The sequence below is a fragment of the Piliocolobus tephrosceles genome, chromosome 5 (assembly GCF_002776525.5).
Source record: "Piliocolobus tephrosceles isolate RC106 chromosome 5, ASM277652v3, whole genome shotgun sequence".
Lineage (NCBI taxonomy): Eukaryota > Metazoa > Chordata > Mammalia > Primates > Cercopithecidae > Piliocolobus > Piliocolobus tephrosceles.
The window spans coordinates 96,999,524-97,021,557 of NC_045438.1; the positions used below are offsets into that span (position 1 = coordinate 96,999,524).

General features: G+C 40.7%; 1 protein-coding gene across 3 annotated transcripts in view; it reads left to right on the top strand.

Moving 5' to 3' along the window:
- FILIP1 (filamin A interacting protein 1) overlaps nucleotides 1-22,034 on the top strand; it is a 208,258-nt gene that overhangs the window by 134,247 nt on the left and 51,977 nt on the right. For all 3 annotated transcript variants that reach the window (XM_023219263.2, XM_023219262.2, XM_023219261.2), the window contains one exon: nucleotides 8,905-9,083. In XM_023219263.2, coding sequence (XP_023075031.1) covers nucleotides 8,905-9,083 — 179 coding nt within the window. The remainder of the gene's footprint in view (nucleotides 1-8,904; nucleotides 9,084-22,034) is intronic.

The window sequence follows — 22,034 nt, forward strand, 5'->3', positions numbered from 1 at the left end:
ATTAGTGTCATGAACCAAAAAGAGAACAGAAATTAAAAGTCTGAAACAACTTACTATACATTTAACATGTAATTTATGTCAAGCCTTTGGAGCAGCTCAGTTTGATAACTCTCAGAGATAAGATCTGCTTTAGACAGCATTCACAACAGATTGATGGTCCCATAATTTTCAAATTTCTGCAGCAAGAATAAACTGGAGCTCTATTCTCATCTTTTCCTAAAGAGTTAAGAGATGATTATACGATAGGATGCAGTCAACAGGCTGGATCTACTTTCATGTCTGAAACCTACCACTGCTAGATGTGTATGGCTATAGGCAGATTATGTAAGCTCTTTAAGCCTCAGTTTCCTCAACTATGGGGTGTGAGGAACCACAGTGTCCGCCTCACAGAACTACTGTGAGGATTTAATAAAGCAATGCCTATAAAACTCTTAACATAGTCTCTGGCACATTCTAGGTACTCAACAAGTATTAGTCATTAGTATTTGCTGGGATTCAAGAATAACTGCTTATACCCTTAATTGGTTTGAAACTTGGGGAGATTTGAGGAGTAAAAGACACAGAGGTCAAAAACATGTATTTAATATGATAATAGTAATAATAATAATAACTTGGATTAGAGAACTCAGCTTGGATAAATGGTCTCATTTGGGCTTCTGAGTTCTTTTCTTCCAAGGCTAGAGCTTGGGATGACATTCCCCACCCTCACCACCAAGGGAGAGGTGGGTCTGCAGAGAATACACACTTACCCAGGATTACTGCCTCCAATCCACTGAGTTCTACGGGCTGAACACAGAGAGAGGAGTTTCCGACCTACCTTTAGAAAGTAGGCCTGACCTAAATATTCCTAACTCAGGGACAGAGGATCAGAACAGAACTCACCCTGTGACTTGTCCTTCTGGAACTGGCTAAGCTGGGCGTATTTCATGGTTCCTTTCTCCTCTTAACAGTCTAAAGAGTCGTATCCCCTTTGGGGAGAAGTGAGTGAGAAGGCAGAGAGAAAGGGCAGAAAATACTTTTCCTAATACTGCCAAAATGAAGTCCATTTTGGAGAGAAATAAAATGATAGAAGGAGAAAAGATTTCCTTCCACCACTTACAAATTTTGGGTCTGTTAACCCTTTGAAATTAACAGTCAAGTTATTGTTACCTAGGAGCAGAATCCTGCTTGCAAATTCACGAGGCAGGAACTGTGATACATCACTGTTCCATTAGCCTCCTGGGATCATGAGCATGTAGTCTCTAGCTCTTGTTTCCTAGAAGCCATATTATATCTTAAGCCAAAACTCACTGCTCTTTCTTATTTCCATACCATATTAGGCCCAGCAGGGGTATCCAGTAGAACTCACAAGAAGTTAAGCAATGAACCCAATACAGTGGACCTTTTTCCCTTGCCAAATATCTGGGGAAAAATTAAACAGCAAATATTAAATCTCTCTGCCTTTCTTTGTAAATTAAAGTCTGGGATATCAGAGTTCATAATTCTTAAGCAAAATTTGAAAAACATTTTCATTTCTTTCCTTCCTAATTTTGTATTCTGCTTAGCTTTAGCCAGTGGGATCTCAATTGATTGTCTGGGTAGAGTTTGTTTTTGTTTTCCCCTTTAGTGAGAAAAAACCTGGACTCACTGGCATTTTCAAAGTTGTATTAATATATCCTGAAGTCCCTAGAGTCTACTTTTTTCTGAAGAATCTAAAGAATTATTAGGACACATGCAATTATCAGAGTACAACTTCACACTCATAAATTTAAAAAATACAAGAGATTCTTTAGCACTAAGATACATTTTTCTCAAGCAAAATGATATTCCTTGACCCTAGGACTCAGTATAAAGAAGTTCCATGTTACTCCTACCAGAGACTAAAGCAGAGATTTAGGGCATGTTTGAGGGAAGGAAGGTAGATAGAGAAAATCTTCAGCCATAGCAGGGTTCTGGTAAATCTGCTCTTACCAGAGCCTGTTGTCATCAGCAGCTTAATAATTATGGGAAATGGCAAGCTCGAGGTTGGGTGGAGCCTGTCTGCAGGTATTGTCTTTGCCTCAGTGAGTGGCATTCAAAACATTCCTGTCTTTTTGTAAAGTCTAGGGATTTGCAGTGGTGACCTCTTCAGTGCCTAGGTCTCATTTTAGGTACTCAATTTTCCCATCTCAGTATTTAAGACTTCTTTGGTCTTTTTCTTTTTTTGGGCCCTGTTGCTAAGCCTAGGAAGCCCATCGCTTTAGAGGGTTACCCTTCTGAAGCCTGTGTAATTTGAGGCCCAGAAGGGATCAGACCTTACTCTTCCTCAGAACTTAGCCTCCCTTCATGTTTGAACTTTCAATCCTTGAGTAACTTGTCTGACTCAAGGCAACAAAAATATTTCTTCTGCCACAACTTTTCTGTGTAGGAAGGCTCAGCTGAGTTGTTGCTTCAGCATTTTAGTGATTTTCTTCAAGTGCTCCTAGACGTTTGTTTTTCTAATATTGCCTTCCATATTCTACATTATGTGGGCTCCCTCAATGAGAGATCTGAAATCAAAGAATTCTGAGTCTGCCAAGAGTATTCTTTGTTAAACCTAAATCTTATCTATTTTCATGTTCTTAATTTGGATAATCTTCATTAAAGAGCCTTTTTCCATTACACCACACCCACATTTAGACTTATCTGATGTTGTCCTGCCTAAATTCCCTTTTCTTTGTCTCATCTTTCCTTCAAACACCACATCCCAACATTTCTTGAGTATGTTCACTCAGGGCCCCAGTAATATTGGCGATTCCAGTGGGCGTGGTGCCTCATGCCTGTAATCCCAGCACTTTGGGAGGCTGAGGCGGGCAGATCATTTGAGGTCAGGAGTTTGAGACCAGCCTGACCAACACAATGAAACCCCATCTCTACTAAAAATACAAAACTTAGCCGGGCGTGGTGGCAGGTACCTGTAATCCCAGGTACTCGGGAGGCTGAGGCACAAGAATCGCTTGAACCTGGGAGGCCTTGGTGGTTGCAGTGAGCCGAGATTGCGCCACTGCACTCCAGCCTGGGCGACAGAACGAGACTCTTTCTCAAAAAAAATAAAAGTAACTAAATACTAAATAAATAAATAAACATTGGCAATTCCATCTACAACAGCTGAGACACCGAAACTCACCAAATAATGCTTCAGATATCTTACCCTGATCTTCCCAGTTTTCGATTCTTAAATCTGTTCGTATTTTATATAACCACTTTGAATAGATGTTGCAGTCTTTAAGGGAAGGGCCCCCATTTGAGCTCACAAAAGACTATCAGTCCATTCACAGTGTTCTCCTCAATCCCTTCCTGGATCCTAATGCCTTCTTTGTGAGGAAAGTCACACTGCTCTGTCCTCTGGGCTCTCCTGTCTATCTTCTCTGGGCACGCATTCTGATTCAACAATGTCTGAAATACCTTTCATTTTAATATCCCTATTTTTAGAAGTACTTAGATCCATTTCCCCTTTGTGTAAATCTAGTTTGGTCTTTAAGACCTCATATTTTCGGCCGGGCGCGGTGGCTCAAGCCTGTAATCCCAGCACTTTGGGAGGCCGAGACGGGCGGATCACGAGGTCAGGAGATCAAGACCATCCTGGCTAACACGGTGAAACCCCGTCTCTACTAAGAATACAAAAAACTAGCCGGGCGAGGTGGCGGGCGCCTGTAGTCCCAGCTACTCCGGAGGCTGAGGCAGGAGAATGGCGTAAACCCAGGAGGCCGAGCTTGCAGTGAGCTGAGATCCGGCCACTGCACTCCAGCCGGGCGACAGAGCAAGACTCCGTCTCAAAAAAAAAAAAAAAAAAAAAAAAAAAAAAAGACCTCATATTTTCTTTTAAGTAGATTTCTCTTTTCCTCAATTCCTTAATACTTCTCCAGTTAACCCTTTGCAGGTAACAGAGCTAAAAACACTTCCTGAATCATGCCTTTTTATCTAAAACATATTGAAATTTCTCCTCAAGTTATTGTACTTCTCCACTAACTTTATTCATTAGAATAAGACTTCCAGGTACACTCTTTCCTTAGTAAATTTTTGGCATTTGGTGTTGTGATTATCTCATTTAATTTTCCTTCCACCTCGTCCAAGTAAAATCTACATTTCCAAAGTAATAGGTGCCCATTCTACTTTCACTAGTCATTTAATAAAACCCGTTCCTCTATACCGAACCACAGCTTGGATCCTGAAAACCAAAAGCCATGTACATATAGTATCTATGATTAATGAATCTACAGAATCTTCAGAGTCTCTGGACAAGCCACATAGAGCCAAGAAAATAGACTACCTCTGTTCTCTTTTAGGAGATTGATGCAGTTCCAAACAAAATAACAAGAAACAGCATCTGGTACAGCTGATCTTTTGCTACCTATGTTATTCTTACATCCAAAACTTAAAATTGACACCTAAAACCTCACATACTAATGCTTCATAGCAGAAGAATTTATAGCCTCTACATTCTAAAGTCTGGATCTGCAGCCCTACAAGGATAGATGTAAAAAGGCTAAGGTCTACCCTCCACCTAGGGGGCCCCAGAACACTTGGTATTTCCATGTGCTGTTTTTTTCTCCAGATGTCCATGTAATGACTATCTCTTTACATTTCCCAGTCAAACGTCCAATTAGTAATGCTCCCATCTTCCTCTCCAGAATTATTTACATGGATTAAGAGATCCTGCAGAAGAGTTTGACCCTTCAGATCACAGTGTATCATTGTATGACAGGCAGAGTAAAAACTAAGAAACGAAAGGGCTGGGCTGCACATATCCAGTTCCCTATTCCAAATACAACTTTCAAGTAAGTCACCCCTTCTTCCTTTGGGAGGAGTTGGGTAGGGCCTGAAGAAAGAGGGAAAATACTGATCTTCAAATACTTTCCAAAGGATGGGGAGTCCTATTTTATGATAAAGCAGCAAGGCTCAAAAAGGGGGGAAAGTTGCCTTTTCTACATTTCTGATGATGATGATATTTCAGCAATGCTTGACAAGTTCTCTAAAATATGTTGAAAATCACATTTGTAGAAATTTGGAAAGTTCTTGGGGAGAAGATTTTGTAATAGGGAATGGAGCTATTATAATGGGAAAACCTCACGTATAGACTGTCTCTTTAAGACTACAAAAATTGACCGGGTGCGGTGGCTCACGCCTGTAATCCCAGTACTTTGGGAGGCAGAGGTGGGTGGATCACCTGAGGTCAGGAGTTCAAGACCAGCCTGGCCAACATAGTGAAACCCTGTCTCTACTAAAAACACAAAAACTAGCTGGGTGTGGTGGCGGGCACCTGTAATTCCAGCTACTCAGAAGGCTGAGGCAGGAGAATTGCTTAAACCCAGGAGGCAGAGGTTGAAGTGAGCCAAGATTGCACCACTGTACTCCAGCCTGTGCAACAAGAGCGAAACTTCATCTCAAAAGAAAAGAAAAGAAAAAGACTACAAAAAATCATTGGAAGATATAAAAATACAATTAGTAATTCCTGATGATCTCAGATAATATCAGCCACCCATTAACATGGGCTTCCCCACCAGTCTCTATCTGGTCACCGACTCCTAAACAAGGGAAGTGGAGATCTGGGAAAAAGATAATGGGAGCAGTCTCTCTTTTATTTTAGGCCCCAGAAATGACTCACTCACAATGAACATATCATGTAATTATAGAGAGAACTTAATCCTCCTTATAACTGAAGGGCAAACAGAAAACTAAAACGGAATAGCTCTAATGCTGAGACCCTGTGGAGTTACCCCGTGGGGTTTCCGGAAGTTGGTTGTGAAATTGAGAACTGATTTTAAATATGTCTGTTTCCGGTGGCTCAAGCCTGTAATCCCAGCACTTTGGGAGGCCAAGACGGGCGGATCATGAGGTCAGGAGATCGAGACCATCCTGGCTAACACGGTGAAACCCCGTCTCTACTAAAAATACAAAAAACTAGCCGGGCGAGGTGGTGGGCACCTGTAGTCCCAGCTACTCCGGAGGCTGAGGCAGGAGAATGGCGTGAACCCGGGAGGCGGAGCTTGCAGTGAGCTGAGATCCGGCCACTGCACTCCAGCCCAGGAGACACAGCAAGACTCCGTCTCAAAAAAAAAAAAAAAAAAAAAAATGTCTGTTTCAACTAGAACAGTTGGTTCTCAATTGGGGTGGTGGTGGATTTTTCCCTCCAGGGAACATTTGGCAGTGTCAGGATAGTTTGGTTGTCACACAGGAGGTGGTGCTTACTGGCATCTAGTGGACAGAGGCCAGGGATGCTGCTAAACATCCTCCAGCTCACAGCACCCTTAAATAAAAGATTTATCTGGCCTCAGCAGTGCCAAAGTTGTGGAACACTGAACTAGAATTCAAAGGGAAGAATAGGATAGTGAGTAGGATAGGGAAATATCAAGATTGTCAGATTTGGTCCAATTTAACAAACACTTACTGAACATCAACTTTGTACCAGGGCCTGTACTCAGCATCAGAGTCTAAAAAGGTGGTCAAGGCATGATCTCTTTAAAATCATATAACCTGGCCAGGCTGGGTGTGGTGGCTCGTGCCTATAATCCCAGCACTTTGGGAGGCCAAGGTGGACAGATCACCTGAGGTCAGGAGTTAGAGACCAGCCTGGCCAACATGATGAAAACTCATCTCTACTAAAAATACAAAAATTAGCTGGGCATGGTGACGTGCCCTGTAATTCCAGCTACTCAGGAGGCTGAGGCAGGAGAATCGCTTGAACCCTGGAGGTGGAGGTTGCAATGAGCTGAGGTCAAGATCATGCCACGGCACTCCAGCCTGGGCAACAGACTGAGACTTGGTCTCAAATGAATAAATAAATACATAAATACATAAATAAATAATAAAAAATAAAAAAATCCTATAACCTGATCAGAGAAAGAGGCACAAAGACCCGGTAATAATTCTTTTTTATTTTGTATTTATTTATTTATTTTTTTGAGATGGAGTCTTGCTCTGTTGCCCCTGCTGGAGTGCAGTGGCACGATCTCCGCTCACTGCATGCTCCGCCTCCCGGGTTCACGCCATTCTCCTGCCACAGCCTCCCAAGTAGCTGGGACTTCAGGTGCCTGCCACTATGCCCGGCTAATTTTTTGTATTTTTAGTAGAGACGGGGTTTCACCGTGTTAGCCAGGATGGTCTCGATCTCGATCTCTTGACCTTGTGATCCGTCCACCTCGGCCTCCCAAAGTACTGGGATTACAGGCCTGAGCTGCCGTGCCCGGCCCAAAACCCACTAATAATATCTATGGGTTTTTGTTTTTGTTTTTTTGCCTTTTTTTTGTTTTGTTTTGTTTTGTTTTGGTTTTGGTTTTTGAGATGGAGTCTTGCTTTGTTGCCCAGGCTGGAGTGCAGTGGTGCGATCTTGGCTTGTTACAACCTCCGCCTCCTGGGTTCAAGTGATTTTTCTGCCTCAGCCTCCCAAGTAGCTGGGATTACAGGCATCTGCCACCATGTCCGGCTAATTTTTGTATTTTTAGTAGAGACAGGGTTTCACCATGTTGGTCAGGCTGGTCTCGAACTCCTAACCTCAAGCAGTCCACCTGCCTCAGCCCCCCAAAGTGCTGGGATTACAGGCATGAGCCACTGCGCCTGGCCCCTGTAATAATATTTGGTAGGAACTCTTTTAGAGATATGTACTGTCTATGAGTTCTGAAATCCTCCCTATATTTAGCATCTCTTGAAAAACAGAGGACTTTGGATCCTACATATACTTTTCCTAGAAATGCAGATAGCTGCAAGCTTTAAAAACAGATTGTGATGAAAATCACTTTCCAGGGGAGAAGCCTGGTGCATGTACATGCTGAGATCTTAATTTTTCTATTAGGAAGGGTGTTATCCTCTTTCTGAGTATAGAGCTTTGTGCTATCTCATAAAACTGTGAAAGAGTTGTTCTCCTGCAAGTTTAGGAGCCCAAATGACCAATAAACAAATGAAAAAGTGTTTGAACTTTATCAGGTAAGTGAGCATTCAAATCACAATGAACGAACACTACACACCCACCAAAATGGTTAAAAGGTTTTTGTTGTTGTTTTTTGAGATAGAGTCTCCATCTGTTGCCCAGGCTGGAGTGCAGTGGTGAGATCTTGGCTCACTGCAACTTCTGCCTCTAGGGATCAAGCGATTCTCCTGCCTCAGCCTCCTGAGTAGCTGGGATTACAGGCATATGCTACCACATCAAACTAATTTTTGTATTTTTAGTAGAGATGGGATTTCACCATGTTGGTCAGGCTGGTCTCGAACTCCTGACCTCATGATCCGCCTGCCTCGGCCTCCCCGAGTGCTGGGATTACAGGCATGAGCCACCACATCCGGCTAAAAGTTTTAAAAATACTAAGTGTTGACGAGGATGTAGAACAATCAAAACTCCTAAACACTGGTTGTAGGAGCGTAAATTGGTACAGCTTCTTTGGAAAATTGCTTGGCATATCCTATGACCTATATTTGGTCATATCCTATGACCTATATTTCACTCATAGGTATATCTAATAAAGCTACATATACACATATCCTATGACCCATATTTCACTCATAGGTATACACCTGACACATATGCTATATGTTCACTAAAGGACATGTATTAGAGTATTCAGAACAGTATTATTTGTAATAGACCCTAGTTGGAAACTACCCAAATGGTCATCAACAGTAGAATGGATAAAATTGTGGTATATCCCACTGCCCTTAAAAAGGAAAAAAGTTTAGGAACCATATGTATGTTTACAAAAAAGCCAGAAAGCCAGAAGTTACTGCAACATTATTATGATTGGTTTATACAGCCAATTGGCATAAAGAAACTGATACAATGGGGGAAATAGTAGTGAATACCAGACTCACTGTTCCCGCTTTCAGGTAATAAGTCACTAGACCCATGTCAACAAGTTGTTTAGAGTCCTGTGCAAATGCAATAAAATATTAAGCTCTTTCCCATATTTGCTTATTCAGCTGGACAGACTTGAGGAAAAACAGAAAGAAACCTACCGGCGCATGCTAGAGCAGCTGTTGCTGGCCGAAAAGTGTCACAGGCGCACCGTGTACGAGTTAGAGAACGAGAAGCATAAACACACTGACTACATGAACAAGAGCGACGACTTCACCAACCTGCTGGAGCAGGAGCGGGAGAGGTAATGCGTACACACACCACCGGTCACATCTGCATGCCCGTAGCCCTTTCATGTGTGCCCCTCCCTTCAGGGATCAGTCTTTCAGCCAGGGGTACTGTGGACAGGTGCCCAGCATCGAATGCCAATTTCTGAATGGGTGGTAACCATAGAGAATGATACTGAATTTTACCTGAGATTGTTACATGAATGTTTTGGGGGTTGCATATAGGTAGGGCATCACATTCCCACAAGGATGTTAAAAACCATGAAACCGTAAACCTGGAAAGAAACTCAAGGACTTTATATTTAAACTTGATCAATGAAGCACCTACATTTGAAAAGTCTTTCTACAAATTGCTTTCTATTTGAACTAATCTAGTTTTTCTCTTTGGGGTGGGAATCAGCTTTTCAGAAAGGCAAATTATTAAACTTAACAATTATAAATGAATCCTATTCATTTTTAATACCAGTGTAGAAAATGTTACTATTTGGCTGTGTATAAATCACTTAATGACTAGAACTACCTGCTGAACTTTCTAAGGACTGCATAAATTTTAAAACTTGGGGTAAAAAAAGAAACCAAACCAACTAAAAACTGACACATTTAGCCTTGATGTTTATTCTTGTAGGTATTTATTTAGTCTTCTAAGACCCAGGGATTGCCACAATTGAAGCAGAGACCCCAAGTTTTAAAATGTTGTAATTCACTCTTCTATACCGTCTGTTTTCTTTTCTCAGTATCTTTTAAATTATTATCTCCCTTCTCTTCCCTAGGTTGAATGCTCGTGTCTGTGAATTCCACAGACTTTGAAACCAATGCTATTGAATCCCCATGCTTTGAGTTACCAAGCATGTCTGCTTTTGTGTTTAGAGCTTGCAAATTGAGAACCACTAGGGAACAGCTTTACCTAGCCCAACTTTATTATCTATTTAGTTATAAAAGAGATCTAGTTTTCCCAGATTAGTGTATATATGAGAAGAAGCTATCACAATTAGACAGTAAATAAAAGCATAAAATAGAACAGGTTTGGGTTAAACAATTTTTAAAAATTATTTGTAATGTTTATTTATTATTGGATTTGGTACATCCCTTGTGGAAGGAGAAATGGAAAAGTGAACAATGGCTAAATTGTTGTGCACTGTATCCCAGACTTATGTTTGTCTTAAGTTCCTGTTAAGCTCAGGTTAACTAGCTTCATGTTTGAACACATAGACTAACTGATTTGACATCTTGGAGTAGCCAGTGAAAATAAATCCCACCTCCTCAATCTCTGAGAACTTTCCAACCTCAAGTTATAGATATTGCAAACATGGTTCTAAGGAGAGTATAAATTACATATACAGTCATGTGTTAATGAAGGGGATGCATTCTGAGAAATCCATCATTAGGTGATTTCATCATTGTGTGAACATCATAGAGTACGCTTACACAAACTTAGATGTATAGCCAACTGCACACCTAGGCTATATGGCACAGCCTGTTACTCTTAGGCTACAAACCCATACAGCATGTTACTCTACTGCATTCTGCAGACAACTATAACACAATCGTAAGTATTTGTGTATCTAAACATATCAAAGGTAAGGTAAAAATATGGTATTATAATCTTATGGGATACAATGGGGGAAATGGCTGTGAATACCAGACTCACTGTTCTCCCTTTAAGGTAGTAAGTCACTAGACCCATGTCAACAAATTATTTAGAGTCCTATGCAATTGAAATAAAATATTAAGTGTATAATTAATATTAATGGTAATGAATGTAAAAGTACTCTGTGGTGGCTGCACGTGGTGGTTTGCACCTGTAATCCCAGCACTTTGGGAGGCCGAGGCGGACAGATCACCTGGGGTCAGGAGTTCGAGAGCAGCCTGGCCAACATGGTGAAACCTGCCTCTACTAAAAATAAAAATTAGCCGGATGTGGTGGTGCACACCTGTAATCCCAGCTACTCAGCCCGACGCAGGAGAATTGCTTGAACCCGGGAGGCAGAGGTTGCAGTGAGCCGAGATCGTGTCATTGCACTCCAGCCTGGGCAACAAGAGCGAAACTCTGTCCCCCTCCCCCCAAAAAAAAAAACAGTCTCTGTGAACTATCATGCTCTCTTGTGCTGCCTCAGGCACACTACCATCATATATGCAGTCCCTTGTTGACAGAAGTGTTGCTACGTGGCTCAAGTCTCTATCTACAACAGTCATCTGGTTAGGTGTTCTGTGTTGGAATGTGGTCAGATAAAAAAGTAGCAACTTGACATAGACTTTTTAGAATATTGAAAATCAAATAATTCTAAGAGCACCTGTGCGAATTATTTTTCATTACCTTGTAAATTACTTGATTTAGAACCATATCTGTCTTTTCTTCAGCTTCCCACCTAAGCTAAATGCCTGAGGTAGCATAAGGTCACTTACCGAGTCATTGGTTTAATAAACGTGTGTAGATGGAGTGACCGTACTTGTTTCTTGTTTTCCTAATTTTTGTGTTCTGTGAGAGTAATTGAAATAATACATGATAGAGAGCATGATCGTTCACAGAGTAATTTTATATTCAGTATCCACTAAGCCTACGCAGGATGTATTTATTTACTACCTTCATGTTGGTTAACTCTAAATTAGCAATTTTAATCCCCTCCCTCTTGTAGAAGTTGTTTAATTTTATTAAAACAATTACAACAGCCTCTCCTGAGCAAAGTGCTATGTAGAAAGTTTTAAAAGTTAAAAAAAAAAAAACTTTAAAAAAAATTACCTTGACATGCTTTTGACACTTTTATCAGCACCGCTGGGATATGTCACCAAACTTTCACGTTTTAGATAAGAATTCACTAAGAGACCTTTGACTCTCACTTAATTTTCACACCACTTTATGTTTTAAAATACTTTTTCATGGAATCAGTTATACTTGAGTGCTTAAATCTTTTTTTTTTTTTTTTTTTTTTTTCTGTCAACGTTTTATCTTAACTCAACACTCTGACTGACCACCAGTGCATATGCAGTGGGCACTCTCTGACAGACACTTTATTCTAAATTAAACATCCCTAGTAGGACCTGATTGATAACTTAAGTTGGCATCTCTGAATTTCTCTGCGATCTGAGGCGTCCACCGTGACTTGTTTGCCAAGTTCCCGGGGCAGCGAAGTCTTTGGGATTTTTCAAAGGTCAAGCCTGGGATTCCTGCTACCCTTTGGAAACTGCCCCGCTAAATCTGCTTTGGGTTAAATCCTCTTTTTGAAGTAAGCGGTCATAATTAGATCTACTTATGAGAGCTGGCAGGAGGCTGACCCCGAGACTTTCTTCCCCGCGGGCCAAGTTGCCGGGGAGCCCCTCCCCAGAGCGTACCACGGACCACGGACCTCGGCCGGGTCGCCGCATCCCTGGGGCTCTGCCAGAGAGCCTCTCCAGGAGGCTCCCGCCGAGGCGCAACGCGGCCACAGCACCTGCAGGGGAAGCTGGACTGCAGCTAATAAGGAAACGGCATTTCTGAGAACAAGTGGGAGTCCTCGTGTCCTGTAGACTGTTCCAAGTCCTTTATTTGCTTTTTGTTTTGCACTCCCTTCCCCTTTTCCCGAAAAGTCCCTGTGAGCAAAAAGCAGAGCCAAGAGCTTTGCTTCGGAAACACTTCCCTTTGTTTCTACTGTGAACATGAGTAAGGGAAGAAAGTGAAGTTTGAGATAAGCCTGAGTGGTTTTCTCCTTATAATCACTCACTCAGCTTCTCCCGCCGGTGGTGAGACTCTGCAGGCTGCCTCCATTCCAGGCGGCTTATTGATTTGGTGGTGGAGGGGTGAGGCTGGGGCGGGGCAGAGCAGGGACTCTCCGGGCATCAGAACCTTTTCAGCTCCATTCTCCTCATTTGTCCTGCTCTGTAAGGGTTTCTCACCTCTTCCAGAAAAATGGTTAAAGATAACAAAAAGGAACCCAGGCTCACAGGATCAGTAGTAGCTGTTGATAAGCCATCCAGATTCAGATGTTTGATGAAGCCAGGAGTCTGAGGCCCTGAATATTGCAAAAGATTTTGAAATCAGCCCTTTCAAATCCCTCATTGAGGCACTGAGGCCTAGAACAATTATGTAACTCAACCAAGATCACATAGTGCAGGCCACCACTCTAGCACTTGTGGGCAAGTGGATGCTTTGTGCAAAAAGTTTCATTTTTATGTGTAGGTTCCCCACCCCCACCCTCTTATATCCAAACTAGGACACAAAATTTTAAAAGGCAGAATGACTGTTATCGTGAAGATATAAGCACAGAGATATTAGGACCAGGATGTCTCTAGAATGTCAAGGTAGAAGCTTTGGCACAGTGGTCTCTCGAAAGGAGCAGCCTGGGACTTGTTTTGAAGTTGAGTCTGAATAGCACACACAGTGTTTTACTTAGCTTGTATTCTATTTGGGGTAGTTATCATGGAAGGTTAATGAGGTTTATGGGGGCACTTAATAAAGCCTTCCTCCAAAGTAACTCCCTTGTTTTGCCACTGACCTAGACCCTATACGTGTGAAAACTATATAAATTATTTTTCACTTTTCAGGAATTGTTTAATTCATCTTGTATAAAAATTGCACAAATTAAGTACCTAAAATGGGCAATATACTGTTCTGGGCTTCCTTTATTCTAAGTCAACAAACTGTGATCATAATTTGTTGCCATCATTTACTGCATATTTGTTTTTACAAATAATTAGAGTCCCAAATTAAAAAGAGAAAACACCATTTTAAAATGTTTTGGCAGCCGGGCACGGTGGCTCAAGCCTGTAATCCCAGCACTTTGGGAGGCCGAGAGGGGCGGATCACAAGGTCAGGAGATCGAGGCCATCCTGGCTAACACGGTGAAACCCCGTTTCTACTAAAAAATACAAAAAACTAGCTGGGCGAGGTGGCGGGCGCCTGTAATCCCAGCTACTCCGGAGGCTGAGGCAGGAGAATGACGTGAACCCGGGAGGCGGAGCTTGCAGTGAGCTGAGATCCCGCCACTGCACTCCAGCCTGGGCAACAGAGCGAGACTCCGTCTCAAAAAAAAAAAAAAAATGTTTTGGCTTAATTAGCACTGTTAATAATAAAGACAAAATATTTTTTATTGTATTAATTCAGGCTGCATAAAGAAAGCCCCCTTGTCTAAATGCTATATTTGGTTTGGTCCATATTTCAAGTCAACTTGACTTTTAAAGGCATAATTCTGAGCACATGAGATCACCTTCAGAGTCTGTACTTTATTCTCTGCTTGAACTGTAAGACTTGTGATTTTAATCTTAAGCTTCACTAGGGCTGCTCCAAGAATGTCAAAATAGAGAGAACACAGTTACATCAAAAAGTGGTCTGGAACTTAAAGAAATATTTGAGGGAAATATGTGTGTGTGTGTGTGTATAAATGATATGGAGGAGTGCTGTCTAGATCTATCACTGTAGATACAGATTTTAAAACTTTTGGATTTTATAGGCTCAGCTGGGACTACATAAATAATTACATCATCATATAATATTGCAGCAAGCCTTCCAAGTGTAAGTTAAGTTTTTTAAAGTACAAATCAGCATCTCAAGAGAAGTCCCTTAACCTGTGAAGGAGAGACTGTAAGAGCAGGGGCTTGAATGGAAGGGAAGCTTTCAAGCCCCATTTTGGTATTCTTCCTTTAAGTCAATGTGAACAGGGAGTTGATCATGTATCTGGTGGATGATGGGACAGTCTGCACTCTTATACTTTCCTATGTGGGGGAATGACCAGTCAAAATCAACTGTTTTTGAAAACTTGCTCTAGTGGACTGGGATCTTTGGAAATATTCTTGATCCACTTTATAGAAAAAGATTCATATCTGGTTCCCTGGAACATTATTCTTAAGTTTCTTAGGTTTAATGCCCATATCTTAAAAGCATGTTAACAAAATGGACTTTTCTCACTGGTAGCTCAGACAGAGAATCTAAATAAAGCACTCTGTAGAAAAAGGTTGCTTATGCTTTGCAAATGCTCAAGTCTTAACAAGCAGAAAGTAATCCATATGTGTAACGTAACAACAGAAAACAACTGAGCCTTCTTCTTTGTGATTAGCACTCTGCTAGAAGCCGTTCAAAAGCGAAGTTAACTTTTATTGACCCCCGGATAAGCTAGACACATGTACCAACTTGTTTAATCCTTACAAAACTATAAGATGTGTAATTTTTAGCCCCTTTTAGCAGATGAGGAGGCAGAGAAGTTAAATTCCTTCCCCCAAGGACACTTGCCAATAATTAATTGGCAGAATCAGGGTTTGAATTGAGTTTTTTTCTATAAGAAAAAAATAACTTTTCCCACTCCTAACTTCTTACCTTCTGATAAAAGTGAAAGCCTTATTTCTTCAATGCACAGAAGGAGAAAGGTGACTTGGAAAGCTGACCAGTGACTTGAACTGCATACCTATTCTGTTGCCTGTTCAGGATTCAAATTCACAGACCTTCACTTGGTCATAAGACATACCACCTAATATCAGTATCCCACTGATGAAGGAAATTGTTGGGAATAGACAGTTTTCAAGAAAGAAGAGGAATTAAAATTCAGAGGCCCAATGACCCAGCTGGAGTATGTTCTATAGTTTCTGAAATAATGCTGAATCAAACTCCACCTTCCATTTCGTCTTACCCTTAAAATATGCAAATCCCACTTTCTACTGGAAAAATGTAATTAAAGTAAAGGAGGCTGAGGTGACGAGGTGTTACCCCAGGGTATAGCTAGAGTATCTGTTTTGGGTGATAAGGTGGGTGCCAGGTGGTATAAAGAAAGTGAAGATACATCTTACTTGAAGGGACCGAGAAAGTAACTTAAAAAGGTAGCTTTCCAGGGTTGGAAAGTTTGGGGTTAGAAGAGTCACTTCTTTTAAAAGAACCAGGACAGTAACATACCTACTATCAGTGCTGTGGAACTAGTAGCATGTTGCTGATCTACCAGGCACCCCCCTGGATTAAATATGAAGGAGCCCATTAAAAATGCTTTTGAGGTTCATTTCAACAGATTCCACCTATACAAAGATGCTGGGTCTTGGATGGATGTGAGCTTTGTCCCAAGCTTCATAGCACTCTCATTCTCAAAGTTAATGAGCTAACGGCCTCTGATTAAAGACTGTTTAAAGTCTTAGTATTATAATGTTAACAAGGATGCCTACGAAAATGGGTTATCTGACTCACAGAAATTTCTAATTAATCAAGGTTATGCCATGAATTAATTTACTTTTACTGCTATAGAAGATATTTCTCAAATACATTTTACTTTCTTTTAAAAAAATTAAAATATACCACAAAATTCAATTAAGTCATATTTGATAATTCAGGATCTTATAGTGCTACTACCTGGATGACTCTGTACCTTATAAACTCAGAGCCTATTAGATTATATTTAAATCTAAATGTCAGTTCTGATCATGTTTTACTACAGATAAAAATGGTGAGGATGTTTTCTAGATTTTAGGGCTTAACTTGGTTTAACCGAGAATTTTAGTTAATTAGATTCAATATATTTAGGCTTGTATAACCACCACCACCACCACCACGACCATAGCAATAGAACTTGGACCAGAAACAACCCTAATGACATTGTGGAGTGGCATTGCTGTCTGGTGTAAATATCCAGGGTTCCTCATCTTGCACCAAGAGGTTTAAGGACACGGACACATGTGAGTAGGTTAAGGAGTAGAAAGTTTAATAGGCAGAAGAAAGGAGAGAGGAGAGCAGCTATCTCTCTCTTGTGAGAGAGAGGTGCCCAAAAAGGAAAAGACGGCTGACCACAGCAGATTTTATAGGCAGGCTTTAGGAGGCACTGTCTGATTTACATAGGGCTCACAGATTGGTTTGACCAGGTGTGACATTTACATAGCGCATGGAAAAGGCTGGTCGCCCCACCCTAATCTTACTATGCAAATGTTTTTCCACTTGGCCAGCACCAGCTTGTCTGTTCCTTACTGTACATGAGGCTGGCAAAAAGATGACACCACCATTTTGAACAGGCCTAGTCAGAGGTAGTATATTCCTATGGGCACAACTGGGGACATTCACCTGTGCGAGCTTCCAGCTTGCTTGTTTATGTCTGCAGCTCGATTTTATGGGCTGCTCTTTGTTAGAAAAAAAAAGAGCTGGGGGCTGTTTTTCATTAAAAGGAAAACCTTACCAAGGACTTCCGTACTCTCACTATCTGCCTAAGTAATTTCTTTGTAACTCCTATGTCAATTGTACAAAAGGATGAGATAATAATCAAAGAAAACTGACTACAGGAAAAAAAGTGTTGAAAGGGAGGGCTTGAGTGAAAATGGGCAAGAAATGCACTTTACTGTAAATGATTTCAACAAGCTGTGTAAGAATGCCTTAGTCCTGGTGTTTGATATCCCTTATTTTAGAAAAGTCCTAAGAAAAGCAATAGTGGAGGACAGTATTTGGCATTTAAATATGAGAAATAGTGGGAACCCAGTAAGGGTAGATGTTCATGTTGGCAGACTTTCTCTAGATCTGAATCAGTCATTGAGAGAGTTTATCTTTTTAAAAACATTTTTAAATTTTTTTATGTTTTAGAGTTGGCACCTTGCTCTTTTGCTCAGGCTGCATTGCAGTGGTGTGATCAAAGCTCACTGCAACCTCCAGAGAGTTGATCTCTTTCAAAAAGTTTTCAGGATATCACCAGATAGTCCCTGAAACTCTTAAGTTCCTGATTTGCTGAAAAGGCCTCTACGGAGAGAAATGGAGACAGCTCCTTTCACATTGCTGTCATGCTTTTTGTCATGTGGCCCTGTAAATGCTGGTCACAACCAGTTAGAGAAGTTGACAACTGTCCTGGACAAAGGTCACAGAGGTCTCCAATGCAAGTGCCTCCAGAGCCAACTGACCTAACTCTTCAGCATACATGGCATGAGTGGTTGAAACTGCTAGACTGAAGAGGCCATTCTCTGACTACCAGGGAAAGGTAAAGTTTAGCTCAGACTAATTGACCCCATTTTAGTTTGTAGACCCAGTGTTGTCAATTCTTAAGTTTCAGAAAATGATAGAACTCTGATTTTAGTAAGATATTCCAGTTTTTCAATGTTGACTCAAATTGATAAAATAATGTGTGGTGAACAAAGCCGTCTCCTGGCCACTTTGTCTTTAAAGTGGCCGGTTTACAACCTTTGATGGCGTAGGCATTAGAGAGACTGAGGTGGATGAGGTGGCAGGGCATGTGCTGTTTGATGGTGGTCAGTTAATCCATTGAGACCCTCATGAGGCATACAAAACAGAAAGAAGAAAGGACAATAGTAGCCTAGAAAACCACCAAAAACCAAACAACAAACAAACAGAAAACCACTCCAGAACATAGAAATTCTCGAAGTGAAGAAAGCCACATCATATCTGGGGTTACAATGAATGCCTATTTCTGAAGGGATGACAAGCATTGGGCCATAGCATTGCTGTTGGGTTATTGGAACTGCAGATGTATGTTAAACAATGATGAACAATATTCCAGTTCTCTTTGGGCCTGTTTGACTGTGGAGATAGTTTTCTGTATTTATTCACTTTTTGGGATATTCTTTCTAAGAACTCCCATCATCTTAAGTAACCTGGGTGGCTCTGCTTTTACAACCTCAGAGACCAAGGGTTACAATAATAAAATTGTTATAGCTTTCACATTATCATTTACTTATACTCAATTATAAAAAAATGTACTATAGCATGATAGTAATTGGATGTTTTAACCTAGTATTTTCTATTTCCTTGTGACCTGTCCCCATCTGAGTAGTCACCCAAGAGCAACCACTGCCTCAAGAGAAATTTGTCGCAACTAAAGGGGAGAATAGAAATCAATATCTGGTATATAGGATCAGAAGCAAGGATCCAGGTATAGCATTAGACAGAATATGTAATCAAGTGGATCCAATTTTTATCACCCCTCTTCTTTCCCATTTAGATAAGATGTTTCTCTGAGAGGATAGAAACAAGGAAGCAAGAGAAGTTTATGCTATAGGAAGGGGTAGTTCAAAATAAGAGGCTTTGTTTGGCGCTTTTTTGTGGGGAGTGGGTGGGGGACACAGATGGACAGTAATATAAAACCCAAAGAGGGTTAGTGTGGAGAATTCTAGACTGAGGGGATTACCAGGTAGAGTCCAAGAGAATCTTAGTTTGCTTGGTCTGCCATAACAAAATACTATAGACTCTGTAGCTTAAGCAATGGAAATGTATTTTCTCACAGTTCCAGAGGCTGAAAGTACGGGATGCCAGAATTGTTGGGTTCTGGTGAGACCTATTCTGTTGGCTTGTAGATGGCTGCCTTCTCCCTCTGTGCTCACATGGGCTTTTTCCAGTTCACATGTATGTAGAGATAGCTCACTCTCTTCCAACTCTTATAAGGCCACCAATCCTATCAGATTAGAACTCCAACCTTATGACCTCATTTGACCTGAATCACCTCCTTAAAGTCCTGTCTCTAAAATAAGGTCACATTGGGGATTAGGGGTTCAGCATATGAATTTTGAGGGGCACAAATTAGTCTTTGGTCCCTCCGTGAATTCAGGAGAAAAAGAGTAAAAATGGTGTCCAATATGTTTAGTTGGAGAAATCTTGATACAGCCTCAGTTTCCTGCCACTCTAAAAGAATATCTAGATTTTTTCCCTATGCCTTTGAAAGGCCATGGAAGTAGCTGAGGCAGGGCTTGTCAAGAGCATGGAACTGTGACTGACTTGGATCAGCAACTTGGACAGATTGGCAACTGAGATCAGAGACCACAGTGTGCATCTCAGAGGATGCCTGTGTGGAAGGATGATGAGCAGATGACCTCTCAGCCACCTTCCTGATGGTTCCAGAGGTTAGTCACACTCCAGAAATGAGGACTTGAAGCCCTAGAATGAACTCAGGAGATCCTGACTTGACTGAAGTCTGAATTTACTAAAGGAAACTAGGCTTGGTTGAGCATACCTAGAATTAACTAAGATGAAGTTTCTGTCACCTGTGGAATGGGACCCCAAATAGAAATTATAAAAGATAAAGAAAAATGAAGATCGTTGTATTTCTCGCACACATGAGTATGAGGCCTGCAATTAGTACCACTTCATGGGTAAAATAATCTGTATGTGTGCTGAGGAGAAATAATGCAGTATTGAGGCATTTCAGATTAGATATGATGTGCTTCCAAATATCTTGTGACCTTCAGAGGATCATCTGAACTTAGTTTTACCTCTTCAACTGCAGTCAATTTCTTCTCTAGATTACCCTAGCTACACGGTGTGAGACCCTCATGAAATTTGTTACCTAGAGACAGTTCTTTTCTTAGTCTCCTGCATTTCATTTAGAGACAGGTAACTCTGAATTCAGTTACTAAGTCTGTCACTTATGGTCTATGACTTTGGATAGGTTATTTAACCTCTCTGATTTTTGGTTTCCTCTTAAATAGAATGGGGATAACCAAGTACCTATCTCACAGCATTTTGTGTTCATGAGATAATGAATATATAGCCCCATTCATAAGGCATAGCATGTAATACCTAAAGGGATAATTTCTTTTACTCATCTGTGTATTAAACTCTTGGAGGAAAACAATACAAATTTCACTAACTCATGATTTACGGTTTATCAAACTAAGACATTTTGAGAACAATGCAATACATAGCAAAAGTAAACTTTTCTATTGTTTGAGGGTAGTTGTTTTTGTATTTAATTACATGTAGACTCAGGAAGACTGAAAACCTACTGCAGTTAGAGTCTTCAATAAAGGGAAGTAGCAAAGTACAAAATTACATGGAATCAATAAGCAAAAAATCAATAGTTTTCATATTTCCAAATGACAAAATAATATAAACTATATTACATATAAACTATATTAAATATAAAACATCTAGGCATAAAACTAAGAATGTGAAATACCTACATAAAGAAGAATCTTAAATGCTACATAGAGACATGAAAAAGACTGAGACCAATGGAAAGGATCATATTCTAGGACTGGAGGACTCAATATCATAAAGATGTCAAAGACCTGGCACAGTGGCTCACTCCTGTAATTCCAGCACTTTGGGAGTCTGAGGCAGGCAGATCACTTGATCCCAGGAGTTCAAGACCAGCCTGGGCAACATAGTGAAACCTCATCTTAAAAAAAAAAAAAAAAGTAGCCAGGTGTTATGACACACACCTGTAGTGCCAGCTACTTGGGAGGCTGAAATGGGAGGATCACTTGAGCCTGGGAGGCAGAGGTTGCAGTGAACCAAGATTATACCACTGCACTCCAGCCTGGGTGACAGATTGAGATCATGTCTCAAAAAAACCAAAAAAACAAAACAAAACAAAAACCCTCAAGTCTCCCAATATTAATTCACAAATTTAATGTAATCCTAATATCAAATTTTTAATGTAATTCTAAAAATACCTTTTTTTAAAGTATGGGAACTAAATTAAAGGATTCCAAAGTTCATATGAAAAATACATAAGCAGCTGGGTGGGCACGGTGGCTCATGCCTGTAATCCCAGTACTTTGGGAAGCCAGGGTGGGTGGATCACTTGAAGTCAGGAGTTCGAGATCAGCCTGGCCAACATGGCGAAATGCCATCTCTCCAAAAAAAAAAAAAATTTCCTGGGCATTGTGGTGTGTGCCTATAATCCCAGCTACTAGGAAGACTGAGGTAGGAGAATCACTTGAACCCAGGAGGCAGAGGTTACAGTGAGCCAAGATGATGCATTCCAGCCTGGGTGACAAAGTGAGACTCCACCTCGAAACAAACAAACAAACCATAAAACAAAGACCCATAAGGAAAAATAGTCAAATTTTGAAACCAAAAACAAGTAGAAACAAAAAGTTTCCCAGCAGAAATAAAAACTCATTTTAAAGCTACAGTTCATAAAATAGCATGGTATTGGTACATGAATAGACAGACCAGTAGAACTTCTGGAGATAAGATTATATAGATATAAAAACGTAATATATTTTAAAGATGGCATTCCAAATCAGTTGGCACAAGTTGGGTCCCTTAGTAATGACCATTATTATAGTCATCTTTTTGTATGGCTCCTATAGTT